Below are 22,368 nucleotides of genomic sequence, written 5' to 3' on the forward strand. Positions count from 1 at the left end.
TAAAAAAACATTACTCGTAATCAAAGCCACCCATCAACATAAACGTCCACATACCACGTTTGTGCGTATTCAGCTACATTTTAAGGAGTGTGTTCAGTTACATTCTAAATATTGTGGCGTTGCTCTTTAGTTTTCCGGCATACAATTAAGTCATTACTATAACTATTCTATTTTTCGACTGTGTTTATACTCGTACGTCAAAAGTTAATCTCACCTCACGGTGATATATTATAAAGAATCAAACACCAAAAAAAAAGGGTCTTGTATTCTTATACTGTGCACATGATACAGCCTGCCAGTGTGGCTGGATTTATGAAATGACGTCATACGAAAAGCATCTAACGCTATCTGACTAGTTACGAGTTACGACTCCGTCTCCGAGTCTCCGACTGCGGCAAGTTGGCAACAAGCATACCCAGGTAACCAGCTGGGTTAACCATTCGAACGACTTCATAGATTGTATTGTACGTAGTTTTTATTTTTCCTCGTTACATTATCGAAAACATTTGTATGACGTAAAATGCTTGAAGGTGTGAAGAAGATAAAGTCTTTCTTGGGAAGCTACGTTGCAAGGTGAGAAAAAGAATGATTTGGAAATGTTTGAAGCCACTGGCGTAGGCCTATCTTATGGCTGGTAAGTAAAGATTGTTCCTTTATGTGTGTGTCTGTAATGTATCAAAATTAAGAGTTGCGTAATAGCTAATTCGTCAGATTTTTGGTTCATGACCAAATTTCCTGCCAAGAACAAGAAGCGAATTGACTAAGCTAGGCTACGACACCTAAGCCTAATTTTAATGTTTCTGAATAGCGGCTGGTTTGCCTTGCATCCCTGGTGGGGCAGGCTATTAGTCTGGGTTTTCCTTTTCTTTTCAAGTGTTATAGGATAAAAATTTAAGGAGACTTCGGTATGAAATGTACGTTTTGGTTGCTGTAAAACAAGAGTCAGCATAGCTTAGCCCCTAGAAGTTTTGCAATACGCTCAATGGCCTGTATGACTGACGTAAGTGGAGAAATGTAATTATTTCCCGTACTCTCCATCTAAAAGGGGGGAAAATGCCATCTACCATGGCCTCAAAGGAATACAGCCCAACTTCACCTCCCCCTTACCTGACCCAGGAATAAACTCGCCCTTGAACTCACCCTAAGCTAAATTACTTAATTTCACAGATGCCACTTTATCCTATTTGAGATGTAGCCTTCACCCTTCCGGGATTTTCTCAATGTCCCCAAAACCGTAATGCAATAGGCTATGCCAGCATAAAAGGTCAACAGAGTGACCTAACCTCACCATGGATAGCTCTAGCGGGTGAGGATTTGAATTACTTTTATATATGTATATATATATATATATATATATATATATATATATATATAGTATATATATATATATATATATATAGCAGTTCACTTTATTCTGACATGAAGACCATTTATTACAAGAGTGTAGTGGTCATGTCAGTTGATGGAAGGGGAAGTTCAATTTCACTAATTGGTTTGTATGATGAACTTAGAACTAGGCTATCATGAATCAACTGTATTTGCTATGTATTATACAGATTTTTTTATGTATTTTGGGCTGTTATGATACAGCATCGAGAATGTATGAATAGGTTTTGCATGAAAACATAGAAGGTTAATGTGGTTCAAGTTTACATATATAGATTTTGTATTCAAACATGTAGGGATTCAAGTGCCCCTTTGTATGTAAATATTTTGGGTCTTTTACTTGAATTTCATTATATTTTCCAAAATATCTTTCCATTTTTCACATAGGACATTATTTTCTGTAGATGCTAACTTAACCAGTTAAGCGCGCCTCACAGTATGGTGTAAATTTTGAATAAAATTAACATTGATAATAATAATAATAATTTGTAGAAAATTAGAGCAACATTAAAGGCGATTAGATACTATGTAAATGAAATTAAAGTTTGGCCTGAAAAAAATTGCTTTCAAGAAATTTTTAATGCCTAAAGGTCAACCAAGTAACCATGAAGATGTGTTGAGAATTTCCAGTATATTTTGAAGATAATCTCCTGACAGCCCCAAGCAAATGCAGTTAACATTTTATATATTAAAAAATGGAAAGTATGAAAAAGAAAAAACATTCATAAACAGAGCTAATATCTAGACACTAGTTATAATGGTTTCTTTTTCCCAAAGGCATTCAAACCAATATTATTTTAATATGCTGCCATTGAAATTTATCTATATATTTTTATACTGCACTAGGGCTGTAGCTATATTGTTGATTTGAAGGTCAAACGTAGTCTTAAATTTTTCTCTGACATTAATGGTATGCCTTTCTTACTGTTTACTTATTTAACGTTAGTCAAATATTTGTGCATGATCACTGTAGGATATCAAGAATTTCCCCCCAAAAATTCTACTGTAATGTCATTTTAGGATCACTTCATTGCACGTGTATAAAAAGTAAATTGAATAGGCAGATTTCTTAGCGAGTGCAAATATTTTTTCATCGTTGCAAGTATTTCGATGTTATTTGTTTAAAGAGCTGTGAGGTAGCTCATGTTGAACATGGACATGATTGCAGATGTTATGAGATATAACCGGAAGTTCAGCCGTTTGTATGACTTCCCTTCTCAGATTTAATTCTATTTGTTAATTTCTGGCATTTAAAGTAACTTATTGCTCTAAAATCTATACATACCCACCAACTTAAAATTGTAGTATAGCCTTTTAAATGTTCATAAAATGATGCTTTTGATTTTCACCAGTCATTGAAGTTCGACATAAACTGGTTCAAGACTTGACTTGACTTGTACCCTAATATTGTGCACTAATTTAGTACACTTTTTCTTTTGAAGTGTAAATGACCCTGTATAGAATTGATGCTTTTGTGTCGAATTAGGAAATAGTTTCTTGAAGTCTTTTATTGTGTTACACTGTCGTTGAGTAGAAATAGCCTAATAAGCGATATGCTTTGGAAGATTTTTTTCACGGAATCCTCTGTCGGTGACAATTTGTCAAAGGGAAAAACCAAGGTCCACACTATAGACCTTGGGGAAAACATAGCTGCATCACAGACGTCACCGAAAGGATTCAGCTTGTGTTATTTCAAGCTGCATGATTATTACATATCCAGAGCACAGATTTGCATAATGTGTGTTGTGTGTGTGTGTGTGTGTGTGTGTGTGTGTGTGAGAGAGAGAGAGAGAGAGAGAGAGAGAGAGAGAGAGAGAGATTTATCCCATTGTATCAAATCCGGTTTGTACTTGATTCATGGTAGGAGTGACTTGTTGATAATGATTTTGTCATTATGGCCACGTTGTTGGGATAAACAATAATCGCCCAACTGAGTCTTCCATTTCATGGGGATTGCTTGATTAAAACCATATCTATTTGATCTCAGGCTTCTGAAAGCTTGTTCCACTTCCAGTTATCATAAATTACGAAGCCAGTGCCGACGTCTGAAGGGTATTGTGTATGGTGCATGTTCTTTTAAGGGCTATTCTAATGTTCTTGGTAGTTTTTTAAAAGCTTACAGAAACCTTAAAAAAGATAAAATGTTACACATTACGAAAGCAGATAAATCAAATGCTCTTGTGTTAATAAATAAAGATGATTATGTAAATAAAATGCTAGTTTTATTAGGTGACCAAGAAATTTATACAGTTCTGAACCATAATCTACTAGAGAAGGTTAATAGTAGTTTCAATAAAAAAACTTAAAGCCTTGTTAAGGGGAAAAGATGATTTAATTAAGAAATTTTGTATTGTATGTGCATCCTTGCCAAATCTTTATGGACTTATTAAAACTCACAAACAAAATAACCCTGTACGACCTATTAGTATTAGTTCTGTTGGGTCGTCAACATATAATTTGTCAAAGTGGCTTTTCAGTGAATTGTCACCTCTTTTTGGAAAAAATTCAGGGTTTTCAGTAAAAAATAATGTGGATTTTTAAACCGTCTCATAAGCTGTAACATTAATCACGAATTTAAAATAATTAGCTTTGTTGTAGTTACCCTTTTTACTAAAGTTCCAGTTGACGACCTTTTTAGAAAAATTAGATTTTTGAAAGATAAGAACATTTATTTTAATTATATTTTTTTTCTGAAAAATGAGTAGGTTATAAAAGTTTTTATAACTATTCACTTCTAATTGTAAATAATTTTCACTTTGTTTATGTACAACTTTCACTATGTAAATATACTCTAATGTATCTCAAGGTTGTAAGTCTTTAATAAAAAAAAAATTGACGACTTGATAACGTTTTTAGCTGATGAGTTGAATAACCGAATTTTCTCTGCAAATTGACACCATTTTAGAGTTACTAAAACTGTGTATTAAGGAATGTAAATTTACTTTCAATGGTAAATTCTATGAGCAGAGGTTTGGTATGGCAATGGGGAACCCGTTATCGCCCCTTTTAACCTACATTTACATGGAGGTTTTTGAAAAGAAACTTTTATCAAATATTTTACTGGCGACTGTTCATTGGGTTAGGTATGTCGATGACATATTTTGTATATGGCCGTTGTGTGAGGATGTGAACCGATTATTTTTTTTTTTGGAGTTAAAGAATGGCGTTTAGTTTCCCACATCTATAAAAATTCCACACTTGAGGAAGAAAAAGGATTCAATTTTAACCTATTTTAGGATGTAAGTGTGCATAGACAGGAGTAACAGATTTCAACACTTTTGCTGGTTTAAAGGAAACCCTGCAAATGTATGTTCTTCAAATATACTTCACTTTTAACTCCAATTCACCATTTGAAAGGTTAATTTTGTATTTATTCTTCCATGTTTTCATTCTCGAAAGCGAATTAAAAGAATTTGTTGTCCTGAAATTTTTCTTTTATAAGACGCGCTTGCCCAAGATTTATTGATGATGTTGCTTTCAAATTGAAGATCAGGCCATTTTTAGTTGATGTTTGCCCTTCAAGAAAGGCCAAGAAAACAGTTTTATGCAGTGGACCATGTACAGGCTTTTGGATCCTATAGTAATTTCCTTGTTTTACCGATTTTTGACAACCAGGTTTCTTTCTTTGCCCGTGTTTTTTGTTTAAATAGTTTTTAATGTTAACATGTTTGTTTTTAGTAACACTCAGTCTGTCCTGGTGGGAAACCAATTTTTAATAAGGAACTCTCCCACCATTTACAAATAAGGGTTGCAATTTTTCGAACATTCCATGCCAGGAGATTGCAGGAGATTATTTGAGATAAGAAATAATTGGTCCAAAGTGGGACAAACTACTGGCATCAAGATCAAATCAACATAAATATTGGTGTACGTGGGTCGGCAAAAAATACATCGTGTGCCCTCTTACCTACATATGAATAATTTTTCTAATCATTGCAATTAACTAAAAAAAAAAAGGAAAATTCAAAAATTCAAAAGGGAAAACTTTCTTTGTAGAGGATATTATCAAAAGAATCCATCGTTTTAGAATCTAGTATATACCAACTAATAAGTCAAGTAGTAGTGTTTTTTAATATTAGCAATGGACAATATACTAGATAAAATGGCTTACGAAATGTATTTGTTCACAATTTCGTAACTATGTAATTGACTGCTTAGCAGTTCCATTTCCGTTTGTAGTATTTGTCCTTAAAGTGTAATTCTAGGCAGTCGACCATTTGCTTCTTGAGTAGGCTAGGCTGATTGATTATTCCATATTTTACTTTTTGTTTTAGGTTTTATGTTTACCTTTGATATTTCGAAACTGTTTTTCATTCTTTTATATATTGTACCCTGATGAGGTGTAACAAGAGTACACGAAAGCGCTAGGTATGGATTTTCATTTTTTCTGCTGGTTCCTGAACATACAATCTTCACGTGTTACTTGTGATCGTATAACACAAATACGTATATCTTTTTTACACATATGTACATATATTTAACATATGTATAGTACATGTTTATGTATATTTACAGATATGAGCACACACACACATATACGTATATATATATATGTTATATATATATATATATATATATATATATATATGTGTGTGTGTGTGTGTGCTGTGTGGCATGTCTATAGATAGACATAGACATACACAAGTATATATGTTAAATATACGTATGTGTGTGTATATGAACACATATGTGTGTATTTAATATTGTACATACAAATGTACATATATGTATTATATAATGTATATGTGTATATACACATGCACACAAAATGTGTGTAAATATTTCATATACACACATGTATATATATTAACTATATGTATATAATAATATGTGTGTATGAATACACGCATGCACACACTCATACATGAATATATATATATATATATTATAATATATATATATATATATAAAATATTATATACATGTGTATGTGATTTACACACATTTGCGTGTTTTATCTACATATATATACGTATATATACCGTATACTATATATATATATATATTATATATATATATGTGTGTGTACTTTTGCGTGTGTATTTACACATACATATATGTGTAAATACACATACATACATGTATGTATATATATATATATATGATATATATGATATATATATTATAATATAGATATATATATTTGTGTGTTTCTTCGTGTTTGCATGTACAATTGATTACAATATAATGTGTAAATTACACATACACACATGTATGTATGTATACATATATGTATATATACATATATATATATATATACGTATATATATATATATATATATATATATATATATATCTATATTATATATATATAATATATATAGTACATATATGTTTATATACACATATATAACGATATTTAACATATACATGTGTATGTCTATCTACAGACATGCACACACACACACACACACACACACACACCCACACACACCCAATATTATATATATATATATATATATATTATATATATATATATATATATATATTTAATGTGTGTGTGTGTGTGATATGTGTGTTCATGTCTGTAAATAGACATGCACATTTATATATGCATGTTTATTTATATACATATATATTTATGTATACATGTATTCATGTGTGCATGTATACTTGCACACATGCACACGCATATGTGTGTTTGTGCATGAATTTCATGTCACAGACACTCGCGTAATACGAAAATAAAATTGACGTGTGCAAGTAACATAAAATTCACTACAACCCACACACAACCAACCACGTAACATTAAATCCACAAACATGATCGTTCCATATCGGAGTTTCCCTATACCTCGGGAAGGAACTCTTCAACCCAAGGGGAATATAATCAAGTGCTTGGGGGAAAGCACTTGGGAATGATAATTCCCCTTTGGGTGAGAAAATGACTCCCAAGGTGTTGAGGGAACTCGATATGGAACTAATGGTTTGTGGCTTTATTGTTTTTTGTGTGTGTAATGTGGTGGGTGCCTCGCGCGTTGTGTGTGAATTTTATTGTCAACATGTCTCCAGTGTGACTTAATTTTCGTACTACCAAGAGTGTCCTGTGACTTTTAAAATTCACACCGAACGCGTATGTCAGTAAATATACATATACGCATGTATATGTTAGATATATGTGTATACATACACATATATTTATGTAAATACTACAATACACATGTATATGCTATATATAACGGTTATACATATATAATAACTTAAAATACACGCACACTGATATATGTATATATAGTATCTACGCATGTGTATGTATTTTCACACATGCACTCATATATGTGTGTGCATATGTAAATACACATACACACATGTATAATTGACAAAAGTTCACGACGCGACCCGCCCTGCCCGCCACACAAACATTAAACCGCCCAAACTTGTTTCCATAGTAATAGCCCCTCCTATGTTTCGGGAATCCTCTCACCCAATGGGAATTGTAAATCAAATGCTTGTTGGGAAGCGCATGGGCTAATAATAATTCCCCTTTTGGGTGCGAAAGGTGATACCCCGGGGAGGTTTGAGGGACTCGATATGGAACGATTGATTTTGTGGCTTAATGTTTCTGTGTGTGAATTTGTAATGGTCACATGTACACGTGACGTTTTGATTTTCGGTTTTTACACACTAAGCTACAAATTTTTTAGGGGGGGCCCACCCGATAAAGATCCTAGGCCTTAGGAAGAACTGACACTCAAAGGGAATTGTTGTCAAGTGCCCCGGGGGAGACACTTCCCTAGTTAGGTGCCTGGGGGAGAAGACACTTGCCTAGGTAAGGGTCTGGTGGGAGACACCCTTGGGTGGAAGTTTTCATTCCCCCAAGGTTTTTTTTTTTAGGGAAACGATTATCGGAGTTGAACTTTGTTTACTTGTAATTTGTTTGTTGTGAATTGTCAGTCACATATACAAGATTATACTTTTTTGTTTTTGTATCACAAGTATTTAAGCCAACAGTACCGGAGTGAAAAACGGATTCCTTATATTTTTGGGAGAACTAACACTTCGGGGGAATTATAATAATCATCTAAGGTACCTGGGGGGAGGCACCTTTCAAATCGAATAAATTGCCCCCTGGGTGGAAGTTATTCCCAAGGTTTAGGGAACTCCATATCACACGATGTTTTGGCTTCCTATTTTCCCGATCCTGGACTCGGGATCGAGACAGTCACTCGCACAAATTAAGACAAACACAAAATCCAATTTCACATAAAATAAATGTTTCTTGTTTTTAAAATCACAAAACTAAAAGTAAAATTATTTTCCTTATAAATTTAACACTGATTATTTTTTTATCATTTTACATTTTTCAATGATTTTTTATTTTTATATTTTTGGTGGGATTCTACTATCCATCTTTTCTGTTTTTCATAGTCACAAAACTTAACACTAATTCACTTAACACTAAAAAAATTTACTGTTATTTTTCCATTTTATATTTTTTAGGGATTTTGTGTTTTATATATAATTATTTTGTGGGGATATCACTATCCACTTTTTCTATTTTTCCATAATCACAAAACTTATACTAAATCACTTAAAAACTAATTCACTTAAGACTAATAATTTTTTTTATATTTTTTATATTTTATATTTCTTAGGTGCTTTGTGTTTTATATTTCTTTTGGATGGGATATTACTATCCACCTTTTCTATTTTTTCCATAATCACAAAACTTATACTAAATCACTTAAATACTAATTCACTTACCACTAATAGTTTTTTCTATTTTATATTTTTAAGGGCTTTTGTGTTTTATATTTTTTTTGGTGGGGATATTACTATCCAGCTTTTATATTTTTCTACAATCACAACACTTTCACACTAATTCCTGTTTCTTACACTGGTGCCAAATACAACGCTCTTCTTCATCAAATCCTTTCCTACTATAGAGTTCGTCCTTCGCTTCAAAAGAAATCGCCCAAAGTTACTCCCCGTTTGGTCCTCTGTCCCCCGTCGAATTTCCTCTTCTGACCTTTGGCAGCGACTATTTCCTGGACCTTGTTAAAGAAACCAACGACGTCCTTTTCGTTCCCTCTAACGGTGGAGTTGTCAGAGGTTTCGTCCACCTTGGGACCTTGGAAGACGACTTTGTATTCGTTAACCAGTCTTTTGATGTTCTGTCCTCCTTTCCCGATGACCATGGCTCGTTCCTCCCTGTCTAGGAGGATTCCGTAGAGGCGATCGATCTTCTATCCTGGTTAACCCTGGGACGACTTCTAATTGCTTTTAGTTCTTCACATTCATTTTTAAGAGAAGGATTTACGTTTTCAAGTTGAATGAACAGATCACAACTCCTCTTATAAAGAAATTATTTTGACCTCTTATAAAGAAATTATTTTGATTAAACGCTGAATCTATTTGAAGGAAATATCTCTGCAATATGATTTTAAAACCGCTTATGAAATCGAGCAATTTAGTGACCATTGTCTGGTTCCTCCTCAGTTGTTCAGTTATTTAAAGAACCTTTTACATTTAATCAACTCTTTCCACATGAAATTAGTTTATAGTTCTTGAAGGGCGTGCATGTATTCATGTATGAATGTATGGTCAAAGAAATCAGTTTATGCATGAAAATATTCATACTTATAGTTCTCGAAGTGTGTATGTATTCATGTATGTATTAACAGTGAATTCAATTTATGCATGAATATGTTCATATTTATAGTTCTTGAAGCATGTTTATGTATTCGTATATTTATGTATTTTTATACAATGAATTCATTTTATTCATTCACGCATAATGTTCTTCATGTATTTATGTATGTACAATGAATGCAATTTTTGCAGGAAAATATTCATTGATACTTTTAGTTCTTGAAGTGAGTGAATAAATTCATGTATGAATTTATGAACAAGGAAGTGTGTATGCGTGAAAATATTCACGCATACAGTTCTTGACGTGTGTGTATGTACTCATGTATGCATGTATGTAAGTTGTATTTCGTAACCGAAATACCTACTACAATATAAATATATTCATATTTGCCATTTGGAAGATGATCGTCTAAACTGCCTGATGGCAGTTTCGACGATATATCAGTTTAGGTTTTTCAGAAACAAAATTTTTTATTCAAGAAATTGTTCAAGATTGAAAAAATTAAGGTTTCGTACACAGTACATTATAAATGTAAATGATATTCATATATATTGATAGAGAAATGTCATAAAATTAGGTTTGTTTATTTACTCAGTGAGAGGGATGGCATTTGTGGGGTATGAAACTACAAGCAATAGATACTTTGTTTTAATGCTTTGTGCTTCTACTCTTAGACTATCTCTCTCAAGTTTACTCAGGTTGATTATATTCATAGGTTTGAGCATATCGTTATATTATTATTATTATTATTATTATTATTATTATTATTATTATTATTATTATTATTATTATTATTATTAATCTTTCACAGTAATCTTCTCTATTCAGCAAACCGGGAATGAGGGATATGCGTTGATTCGTTAATCAACGGAATTCCTCACTAAACAAAGGTTTAACAGAGACCTAATCATAATTATGCTCTGTTTTTTAATTAGATGTATTAATAGTCGTAGAGAGAGAGAGAGAGAGAGTATTAAACATATGTATTGTTACAACCTATATTGCCCACAGTAATGTATCAAGTATTCCGTGTACACATATGTAAATGAGGGTGAAATGCGGACCCCGTGTGGATGACGTAATCATATGCTATGAAAACAAACGCTATGACTGCAAGTTCGCGCCCTTCTGGTTCATTCATTGCGGGTTGCCTAATCTTAGTGATCGTATTGTTGGACGTTTGCGTCAATTCCTTTTAATCCAACGTCACTCTGACACAGGATATGAGATCTGTTAAGCTCATACGTTTTCCAAGGGTACTTAACCATATTGAACGGTGAATTAAGGGAAAAATATGGAGAAATAGGGGCATCAATGCTTCTTCTGAGTGAGAGATGTTCTGTGCTTGTAAAAAGGTCTTGTTGCACTAAACAACGTTTTGTCGGAGGGTCGGGAATCCACGCCCTCACTCAAGGTCAGCCAAGGGATGCTTCAGTAATAAAGCCTTTGGTGCGTTTTTACAGATGGTGATCTGAAACATTTAGATAGAGCTCGTAGATATAAACTTAGAAAGATAAGAAGACTCGTGAACTTCTTTCTGTTTACCTTATTCTCTACATGAAAGGCACCATGAATTCGAACCAGGGATAGCTGGATAAATATTTGGGATCAGATAACTGTATTACATGCTATGTTTGGGAGTAATGTAAAGTAGTAGGTTTTTTTTTTTTTTTTTTTTTTTTTTTCTTTTTTTTTGTTTTTTTAATATATTACTTGGCGAACTGTCATAAACGCTGATGTAAGGGTCGAGACTTGTCTACAATTCTTGAGTAAATGTTTGTGCGTGGAACTCACAATTTATTCATGACGCCTCTCTCTCTCTCTCTCTCTCTCTCTCTCTCGTCTCTCTCTCTCATCTCTCATCTCTCTCTCTCTCTCTCTCTGTATTTATATTTCGAACTTAACTAGATAGTTTTTTGTTTAATCACTAGCAATGCCATCGCAAAATTTTTCTAGTTTAATGGTACTACAATAATTAAACCTTACATTAATTTACCCCGTGGGGGTAGTGCTGTCAGTACACCTCGTACATTGCACCGTAGGCACAACTTAAGTCTTCACAGCGTCCCTTCGGCCCGAATGCTGCAACTCCTTTCATTCCTTTTACTGTAACTCCGTTCATATCTTCTTTCTTCCATCTTACTTTCCACCCTCTCCTAACAATTGATTCTTAGTGCAACAGCTATGTTTTCCTCCTGTTACACCTTCACAACCTTTTTGTTGTTAGTTTGTGTGCAGAATGACCTCGCAGATCCCAGCGCTTGGCCTGTAGGCTAAATTCTGTATTCTCTTCTATATATTCTATCCTTACATTAATTTGTAACCGCGGAAAGTGCTAACGAAATTCCGAAAAATCGAATTTCTTGCTTGCGGATGGATGCAGGTCTATGAAAGGTTTACAGAAAGTCATTTGCTATGCTCGTGCAAGTTTCCATATCAGCTTAACATATTCGTCTTAAATTAGTCATCTGGTGTTTGACAGACATAATATATGATAAACGACAGATACTTAATCGTGGCTCAGATCTCTATTATTTAGCTTGTTTTCAAGTAATTAACCCCCGTAAGGTGGTGCTGCCATCATCGAACCTCGTGCCGTGCACTGTAGGAATTACTTTAGGTTCTTCGCAGTGTCCCTTAGACCCCTAGCTGTAACCCATTTTAGTCCTTTTACTGTATCTCCATTCATATTCTTCCTTCCATCTTCATTTCCACCCTTCTCGTAACAGTTGTTTCATAGTGCAGCTGGGAAGTTTTTCTCTTGTTACTGATTCTACATTCTCCACTGTTATAAGTAATAATAAAAGTGTTTGATCTTTTTACTGTTTCATTGAAATGTTCATCTGGCGAACTTACGTGAACACTGGTGTCATTGAATAAGCCGTGGGACGGCTAATGATGCTTCAGCATCTCAAATCTGAATTTCAGGAGGTACTTGAATTCTCATGGAAAACAACGTAGACTTGTTTCCAGTGAATGACTTTCGTTTGCACTGTTGTTTTTCTTAATTACAGTATTTCTCAAATTGAGTTTTGTTCAGAAATGGTAGGCAGTTTCAAAGGCTTAACTGCGGGAATATTATAATTGCTTTGACTAGAAAAAATGAGTGCGATTTACTGGCTGAATGGTCTCTGTTTAGGAATGATCCTCGGAATTAAGATCTGGACTCCGACCCCAAAGGGTGTTAGTGCCAGTAGTGCAACTTACCCAGTGCGCTATAGACGCGACTTCTTTGTATGGTGTTTTTATGTTGCATGGAGCCAGTGGTTATTCAGCAACGGGACCAACGGCTTTACGTGACTTCCGAACCACGTCGAGAGTACACTTCTATCACCAGAAATACACATCTCTGACCCCTCAATGGAATGCCCGAGAATCGAACTCGCGGCCACCGAGGTGGCAGGCAAAGAACATACCAACCACGCCATTGTGGTGCTTATAGACGCGACTGAGGTTCTTTGCAGCGTCCCTTCGGCCCCTAGCTGCAACCACTGACGTTCCCTTTACCGTAAATCCGGTCATATTCTTTCTCTTCTATGTTACTTTCCATTACCCCCTAACATTTTCTTATAGTGCAGTTGTGAAGCTTTCCTCCTGTTACACCTTTCAAACCTTTTTACTATCCGTTTCTGTTTCGGCGCTAGATGGCCTCCTAAGGTCCCCAGCGCTTGGCCTTAGGCCAAATTTTATGTTCTATTTAATATTCTTGATTTTAGTAGGTTCGTCACAGAAATTAGTGCGATTTTTTTGAAGAAAAATTATATTTATTTACCAGGATATAGTAGCACTGTGAGGTGTTTGTGTTGTTAGAAATTTTGCTTGTGTTAGAGGGACTTTTTTGCAGATATTAAAACACACAATTTAAATCAGTGCTTTGATACTGATGTCGTAGATTTATATATACATTTCTTTCGGATTAGTTCTGACTGCTAATTTATAGTTGTAACATCAGTATGTCTTAAATGGTAACCTCAAATTAAACTGTACGTACGTGCAAGGTGAGATTATCCTACGAACATGAGGCTCTCTCTCTCTTCTCTCTCTCTCTCTCCTCTCGTCTCTCTCTCCTCTCTCTCTCTCTCTCTCTCTCCTCTCTCTCTCTCATGTATATATATATTATATATTATATATGTATGTATAATATATATATATAGTATGTATATATAATGTATATATATATATACATACCATACATATATATATATATATATATATATATATATATATATATATATATATATATATATATATGTGTGTGTGTGTGTGATTAGTATGTTTTGCGTCGTCAGGATTAGCCATTTGTTTGGCTCACTGGCTCTATAGACTGCGTATTCAGTGAAAGCGCATATCATGGTATTTGTGTGGTTGTTCTCCAAAATAGTTTATTACAGAAGTTATAAACGGTGAATGGAGAGGGATTGGCAAGTCCCTCCGACAAGGGGTAAAGAAAACGTATACATATAACATAAAGAAAGAAAACGATTTCGTATCGATGGCTATAACAATCTCATGGGGAGTCATTTGACGCAGGGCATTATTATTTCTTAGATTGAAAATGTTTTGGTGCTATAGTAAAACCAATATGAATACGGACGTGGCTACGTTTCCCTCAATTCGGAGTCTTTAATCGGATCATAAAATCCTATATAGCTATGCTTACGTCTGGCTGCCCAGAAATACGAGACCGTTCCGGAAGGCTTGCTGGATCTGCAATAGCCTTTTCCATTATTCCATTACTTGAGGAGTCAGAAACTTTTTTTTTACTAATTTTATTATTAATTGTTATTCGTGAGTCTAGGATAGATTTTGGGTAAATAAAAAAAAAAATCACTTTAGACGATTAGAAACTAAACCATCCTTATCCTGCCTTGTGGTCTGGTCAAGACAGTTTAATGTATTATTTCAGTCTTCATTTGTTGTAATTTTCTTAACTATTAAATCATCCTTGACTCTTCGTCAAATTTCTGTTCTTTTGCTATCTGTCGGCGCTAAGAAAATTGTAGAATTGACAAGATTTAAACTGTGGCGTTTGGCATTGAAGTCGTTTTTGACGCAAATTTTATTCTCTCTCTCTCTCTCTCTCTCTCTCTCTCTCTCTCTCTCTCTCTCTCTCTCTCTCTCTCTCTCTCTCTCTCTCTCCGACACGCAAATCTATCTCTGGAAAATCTATGCTCTTGTAAAGTAGTAATATTAATGCGCTGCCAAAGGCAAAACTTTCCAATGATTTCGTAACGAATTACTGACGCAAAATATACTTGCCATCATTTTGAATATATATTTTTTTTTCTTCCATAGGCTGTATTCTCGTCAAAGAGAAGACAAAATTACTGTTGGGAGTCTTTGCAGAGGAAATCTTGACAGAACTGAGAAGATGAATAAGTAAGTTGAACCAATTCTCCGTTTAGAGCAGGTGCCAGTTTATTAATGCTGGTCCCCGTAGGGGTATAGTGCCGTCAGTGCACCTCACATGGTGCACTGTAGGCATTACTTAAGGTTGTTTGCAGTGTCCGGTCGACCCCCAGCAGCAACTTTCATTCCTTTCACTGTACTTCTGTTCATATTCCCTTTCCTGCATCTTATTTTCCACCCTCTCTTAACAATTGTTTGAAGTGCAGCTGCGAGGTGCTCCTCCTGTGACACCTTTCATATCGCCTCAGCTCCCAGTTTCCCTTCCAGCGCTGAATGACCTCACAGGCCCCAGCGCTTGGCCTTTGGCATGAATTTTGTATTCCAATTCCTGTTAATGCTGCCTAACTCGGATTTTGCATCATCAGATTTGGCGAGGCTTTCGGTTATAGAAGAATCTGAAGCTTCAAGAGAGTTTGCTTTTTCCCAGTTTTTCGTTGTCGTAGCTTTATTTATTTATTTATCTATTTATTTATTTATTTATTTTTACAGCAATGAGGTTTTTTAAGCGAGTTATGTTTTAAGCCATATATATAGCCTACCATTATATTTTTTACTGATCAGATTTTGTTTGATTAAATATGTTCCTGAGAACATCAATGAACTAATCTGATGCCGTGTCTGGTATCTGCATTAATGGCATCAGTGCTGAATTTATTCTATATCGTCTCCACTATGTGTCTTTTGAAGTGTTACTAACATCTCCGCTGCATTTCTCCAATCTGTATTTGTAATTCGCCAGTGTGCCAACTGTGAAGGTTCCCCTTCGTTAAATGAAGAGGAAACATTTTGAAAATGGACTTCTTAGATTGTTTAGAATATAGAAGTTGTCGTTGCATCCATTTTTATTAGCTTGTTTAGTTGATACTTTCACTTAATGTATTCCTGTTAAACGAAACGAGATTTTAATATACAGTCAGTGCTGATATAATTTCTAAAAAAAAAGAAAGAAAAAAAAAAATCCCATCAGTACTGGTCAGACTCTATGAACGCATATGACAGCGAAGATGTTTTTTTTTATATATATATATTATGGAACTTTTCTTCTCGGTGGACTCGCATAACCACACGTCCATGTACAAATGTAGTATGTATGGCATAATTATGACTCATGATTAACTGTTCAGCTTATACCAAATAACCATAGATCACTTTCTCTTTTGATACTTATTTATATTGTGTAGTAAGTTTGCGTAGATTTGGGTATAGGGATATCAGAATGTGTTTGCTTCTGCAATATTAGAATGTTCATTTTTTTATTGATTATGTGCATTTACAGGTTACACTATATATATATATATGTATATATATATATATATATATATATATATATATATATATATGTGTGTGTGTGTGTGTGTGTGTGTGTGTGTGTGTGTGTGTGTGTGTGTGTGTAAAGTATATGTATCTGTAGTTTAACAATTGCTTCACAATTATTCCTACACTTACGTACACACGTTAGTGATGATTTGACATAAATCAGGAACACTTAGATACTCAATTTAGATAAAAACTTAGTACAATGGAAAAAGCACCCCTTTCCAGTTCGTGAGGGTATTATCAACGTTAATCTCCCTCAACCTTGGTTGTGCTCATTCCTCGTCAATCGGCCGTAAATGTCGATTGTTGTCTTCCGAGGGCTTCCGAGGTCTTTCGAGGTCTTAAGAGGCCTTTTGATACCTGCACAGAAGGATGCTTAATTTTTCCGAGCGAGAGGCTGTTTCCATTTTCTCCAAAAGGCTAATCTCTCAAATCTCCCTTTTCATGACGGCGCGTAGGATTAGCGACGACCTTCTTTTAAAAAGGACACTCGTAAGTGCCCCTTAGTGGTCCTGTACCGTTAAATTTTGGGGATAATAATCGTCCGATTGACAAGGGTTGGAAGCCACGACGGCGTTGTTTCAAACTAGTCTGTCGTATTTAGTCAATATAACATCAAAATAATTCAAAGGAAGCTGTGGTCAAAATCATGCGGGCGTTGACTGCAGTCCGACAGTTCTACCTTCTGTGCAGAATTCTGTCTTGTGTGTATGAACAGAGCAGTGGCTTCCTTGAAACAATCACGTCTAATCCTGCATCTTCCACAGTGTCGCCCTCAGCAGAACAGTACAATTTGCTTCACTTGAATCTCTTCCTGTTGTTGTTGTTGGAGATTAAGCTGGCATGCCAGCACGGGCTCTTACTCATAGAGCAGCCCGTAGAATTTCGTTCTCTTTTGAGTATTTTAAAACTGGTTTGTAAGGACTGTATTATTTACACTGTTGTCTGAACTGCAAATTGCAAATGCAGTCCTCCCAGTATTTTATTTATTTTTTTGTAAATGCATCCGTCCCAGTATTTTGGTTGTTTTTTGTATATTCATTCCTCCTAGTATTTTATTTATTTAATTATTTATTTATTTTTGCAAATGCTTTCCTCAGAGTTTTTATTTTTATTTTCTATAAATGCATTCCTCTCAGTATTTTAATGACTTTTGGAAATGCAGTCCTAGTATTTTATTGACTTTTTGTAAATGAATTCCTCCCAGTATTTTATTTATTGTTTGTAAATACATCCCACCCAGTATTTTTTGCATTTTTTGTAAATGCATTCCTCCCAATATTTTATTTAATTGTTGTAAATTCATCCCTCCCTGTATTTTGTTTATTCTTCGCAAATTCATTCCTACCAGGATTATATTATTATTATTATTTTTTTTTTTATAAATTCATCCCTCCCAGGATTTTATTTATTTATTTTTAATGCATCTATGGCAGTATTTTATTTGCTGAAAACCATTTACTGAAACAGGAAAAAAATGATTCTGAAAGATACGGTGTTAGCTGGGTCACTTACAACGTCTTACACTAGTCCTTATTGTTAGGTGAGTGCCAAAGAGGAGGGTCATTAAATGATGACAATTGTTTGAAGGGTACAGTAGGTTATTATAAGTTCATCTATTTTAAAAATTTGCACGATGGAAAACAAATAAATGTCTTTTGTGCATAAACATTGCAAAATCCAAACGAATGGAATGAGTCATATCCAGATAAAATCCATCATTTGAGTTTATTTTTTTGATAGGTTCTAAAAGGGGACTCATCAGAATATTTTTTTTTTTTTTCCATTCGTTGTTGTTTTCGATGAAGTAAGCCTCGTGTTGGCATGGGGTCTTGCTCCTCAAGCAGCTCGTTTATGTTTTAGTAAACATTGCAGAAAATTTCTCTTGATTCCCCAAAACAGCAGCTAACAAATCTGTATTCAGGACAAAGCATTTTGCATTTATTTCAGCATATGGAAAATTCTTATCTACTCATTTACCTGCGGTATTTGAGTACTGTAGAAGCTGGACGCTGGGATATTAAAAAAAGTTTTCTCAATGTAGAATAAGTTTTCCCAGTGAATCAGTCTAGCTATTTTAACATTTTTAAACAATTGATAGGCTATTCCTTTTAGTTATTAATGAGAGGGGTCTAGAATAATCTAAAAGTGCATAAACTTGGACGGTGTAGCAAAGTTTGATTTTGTCTCCATGATATGAGGTAAAGTAAGATATGAATGACGACGCTTTTGGTTCCAAAAATCAAAGACGTACGAAGCTGATCATTTAATACTCGACAAAAGATGTAAAACGGGTATACTTCTCTTCAAGTCTATCCCGTTAAAACTAAAAGTGAAGGGTGGAGCATGTTAAACGTGTGAAAGTTAAGGGTGGGGCATATTAAACGTGCTTGAATCGGTGGAGCTATTAGCATTTTTGAACTAGAGTAAGTTGTCTTTATGCCAGCACGAGTTTAAGTATGAAAGCAATTGGGGGGCCAGATCTAGATCTCCGAAATCTGCCCAATTAATAGAGATGCTGGGCTATTGTCGAATGTCTGGTGGCACGGGCTAAGAGAGGCTATTGAATTTTCCCAAAGAGATTTCGATTATCCTCAGATCAAGGGATGATGACTTGGTTTAGCTACGAAAACTTCGGGATAATTCTAATGTTAGATTCAAGTTATTTCTTATTCGAGACATTCCAGGTTACATGATTTCGGTGGAATTTTAGGTCATTTAATCTCGACACATTATCAGGTGGTTGAAACAGATAGGAGTATTTACTGCATCATTCAAAATCATCTTTATTTGAAGTGTCACTTCGTTTAAAGTAGCTTTAGTGTAGGTTTCGACCGAGGAACACTTATTTTGATGGCTTGAGAACTTTGAACGGTTTCAGCCGATGGTCTTTTCGAATTGTTTCATTCTCCCACAATTTAGAATATTTGCAGCCTGGGGAATCTTTCGCTTCAGTCTTATTAAGGACACTTTTTTTTTTTTTTTTTTTTTTTTTTTTTTTTTTTTTTTTTAAGGCAAATTTTCCGATTTCTTATTATGATAATATCGGTATTGTTTCAGTTTATAATTTGCTTAATTTAATCTTTTAAGGGAAATTTGGGGATTTTTTGTCATCTCATCAAACTTTTTAGGCGTCTTCACTTGAAATACTCTGGGTGGTTTCACTTTGTTTTTCTTTTCAAAGCGAATGCAATCGCATTCGGAATGCGATAGACATTTCCATTAGCGAAGCACGTCAATTCATGGGAAATAATGAGAAGGGAGATCACAGTAACTTTTTACAATTGACGCAACTGTAAAAAATCGGATTTCGTTTTATGTACTGAAAATACTTTCAACAAAATCTGTAAAAAGTGGCGGCCGGAATTCCCGAGAAAAAAATGCGGAAAGGAGAGGGAGGGCCTTTCATCGAAAAAATTTCCCGCACTTCGGCCGTCTCATTTAACTGTGGGCAGAAAATGACTTTCATAAAGAAATGTGGCCTCTTGCCTCGGAAGAGAAAGAGTGAGAGGGAAAGAAAAAACTTTTTCTTTATACCCAAATGGTTACACTAAATAGTTTTCCATAATCAACGAAATTAAATTCAACGAAAAAATTCCTCGGGAGCATCTTCGTAATTTGCTGGTGTCCCTTCGCCGCCTCTTCAGAAATCTTCGTCCTTCAGGTGCCGAGTTTTATCAAAGCTTCGAACGAATGCTTGTGGCGCAGTCGGAGCCTCCCCTTCCCCCTTCCCCCTCCCCTATCCCCTGCCTCCTCCACCCCTCATCCCTCATTTGGGGTTTCGCCTATAATTTTTCCCTCTAATTGTAGCTTCTGGGCGATCGAGAATATTAGATTATTGGATAACTCTCGGCGATTTAATTAATTAATAAAAATTCAATCTGGTTTGGAGCTAAAGTGAAAAAGAAAAAGTTTGACGTCTTGGCCCGAGAGAGAGAGAGAGAGAGAGAGAGAGAGAGAGAAGGAAAGAGAGGGAGAGAGAGAGAAAGAGGGAGGGAGGGTGGGAAGGAGTGAGGGAGGCAACGAGAGGGTGGTAGGAGGGAGAGGGACAGGGAGAAGAAGCAAGGAGACGACCCCGTGGTTTCTTGAACTCATTAGGTTTTATTGATTTATATAAAAAAGGAACTCATCCAAAATCTTGACCCGGTATCTAATATCACGAGGAGCGGAGAAGAAGGAAGACTTGTTTTGTTCTGTCTTGTAGAGGAAAATCTCGATGAAGATCTGACGGGGGATCGGCTGTGTAATTAGCAAGCAGGGAAACCAGGGGGTGCTCTTTTCCGGCAAGGGCGGGGGTGGGGAGCGGTTAGTGCCGTCAGTGCACCTCATGCGGTGCACTGTAGGTATTACTTAAGGTTCCATGCAACGTGCTTTCGACCCCTAGCTGCAACCCCTTTCGTTCCTTGTACTGCACCTCCTTTCATATCCTCTTTCTTCCATCTTGCTTTCCAGCCTCTCCTAACAATTGATTCAAAGCTCACCTCGAAGTTTTCCTCCCGTTACACCTTTCAAATCTTTTGGTGTCAATTTCCGTTTCAGTTATGAATGACCTCATAGGTCCTAGTGCTTGGGCTGTGGCCTAAATTCTGTATTCAGTTTAATTGAATTCATGGGATGCTCTTTGACTTGAAAAGCGGCTAGGGATGAAGTGGAACGGCATTGTTGGTTTCAATGGGCAGACGAAAATATCCTCTTGAAATGTGGATTATTGTTGGTGCGTTCACTGAATAGGAGCGGACGCAACATTTTCTGGACGAAGCGGTCATCATTAACAAGGGCTCGAGAGAGCAGTCAAATAAATCTTCCACTGTTCGGTTCATAAATATCGAGACTCACTTCTTTGCGTCATTTCATTTTAAACGCTTACAGGATAATTGCATATTTCCCGTTACGCTATGTGCCCTCATGTGCCCTTGTGAAAAAAGTTGCAATTTTTTTGTTTTTGTAAATCAAGTCAAACCACTACGTTTGCTCCTACTATTAACTTATGTGATTATTCTATCTGTACTGATTTTATAGCTTAATTCTATCTTTTAAACGCTCTAGAAATGAAGAATACTCTCGTTTATCCGGATCCCGCAAATGTGGTTGAGATTTTTGTTTGAACTGAGTAATCTTATTGATGACTTAGAATATATTTCCTGTACATTTAGTGCGCAGCAGATAACGTGTATTTCGAAACATTTTGTTTGAACTTTTTTTTTTTTTATTATTTACAAAAGGATTGTTGGGAAGTCGTAGCAAAAGAATTTAGTAGCAGTATTGATGTTCGCTCTGCTATTTCAGTGTTTTCCAGGAAAAAAAATTATCGAAGGAGTTACCGGTAAAACCTCAAATTTCCTATTAAATGATTGGATTTTGATGAGCTTTCGCACCAAACATCAAAGGCAATCGGCATCTATTCCCTCAGGGTTAGTCTGATTTCTTTATCTGAAAATGGCAGAATTTTCAAAAGCAAGTGAGTTCACTGGAAACCTCTGTTGTTTTCTTATGAAACTGGTCTGATGACAGGTACCATTAATTCTGAAGAATCAGATTCCTCCGTGGTTCCTACCAATTCCTCAGAGAACAGTGGTTCTGAACATTAGTTTCTGGGTGAAAACCTCACCATACCTTTAAGAAATGACAAGTATTGTCAGAAAAAATGACCTCAGTAATCCATC

At 35.3% G+C, this 22,368-nt stretch overlaps 1 protein-coding gene across 2 annotated transcripts in view; it reads left to right on the top strand.

Moving 5' to 3' along the window:
• The first annotated feature begins 407 nt into the window (after positions 1-407).
• LOC135222007 (forkhead box protein O-like) overlaps positions 408-22,368 on the top strand; it is a 726,710-nt gene continuing 704,749 nt past the window's right edge. Inside the window, exons 1-2 of one of the 2 annotated variants that reach the window (XM_064260128.1) lie at positions 408-573; positions 15,275-15,358. In XM_064260128.1, the coding sequence (XP_064116198.1) occupies positions 521-573; positions 15,275-15,358 (137 nt within the window). In that variant the 5' untranslated portion in view covers positions 408-520. The other variant, XM_064260129.1, reaches the window with a different exon arrangement.

Source organism: Macrobrachium nipponense, chromosome 3 (assembly GCF_015104395.2).
Source record: "Macrobrachium nipponense isolate FS-2020 chromosome 3, ASM1510439v2, whole genome shotgun sequence".
In the NCBI taxonomy this organism is placed as follows: Eukaryota; Metazoa; Arthropoda; class Malacostraca; order Decapoda; family Palaemonidae; genus Macrobrachium; species Macrobrachium nipponense.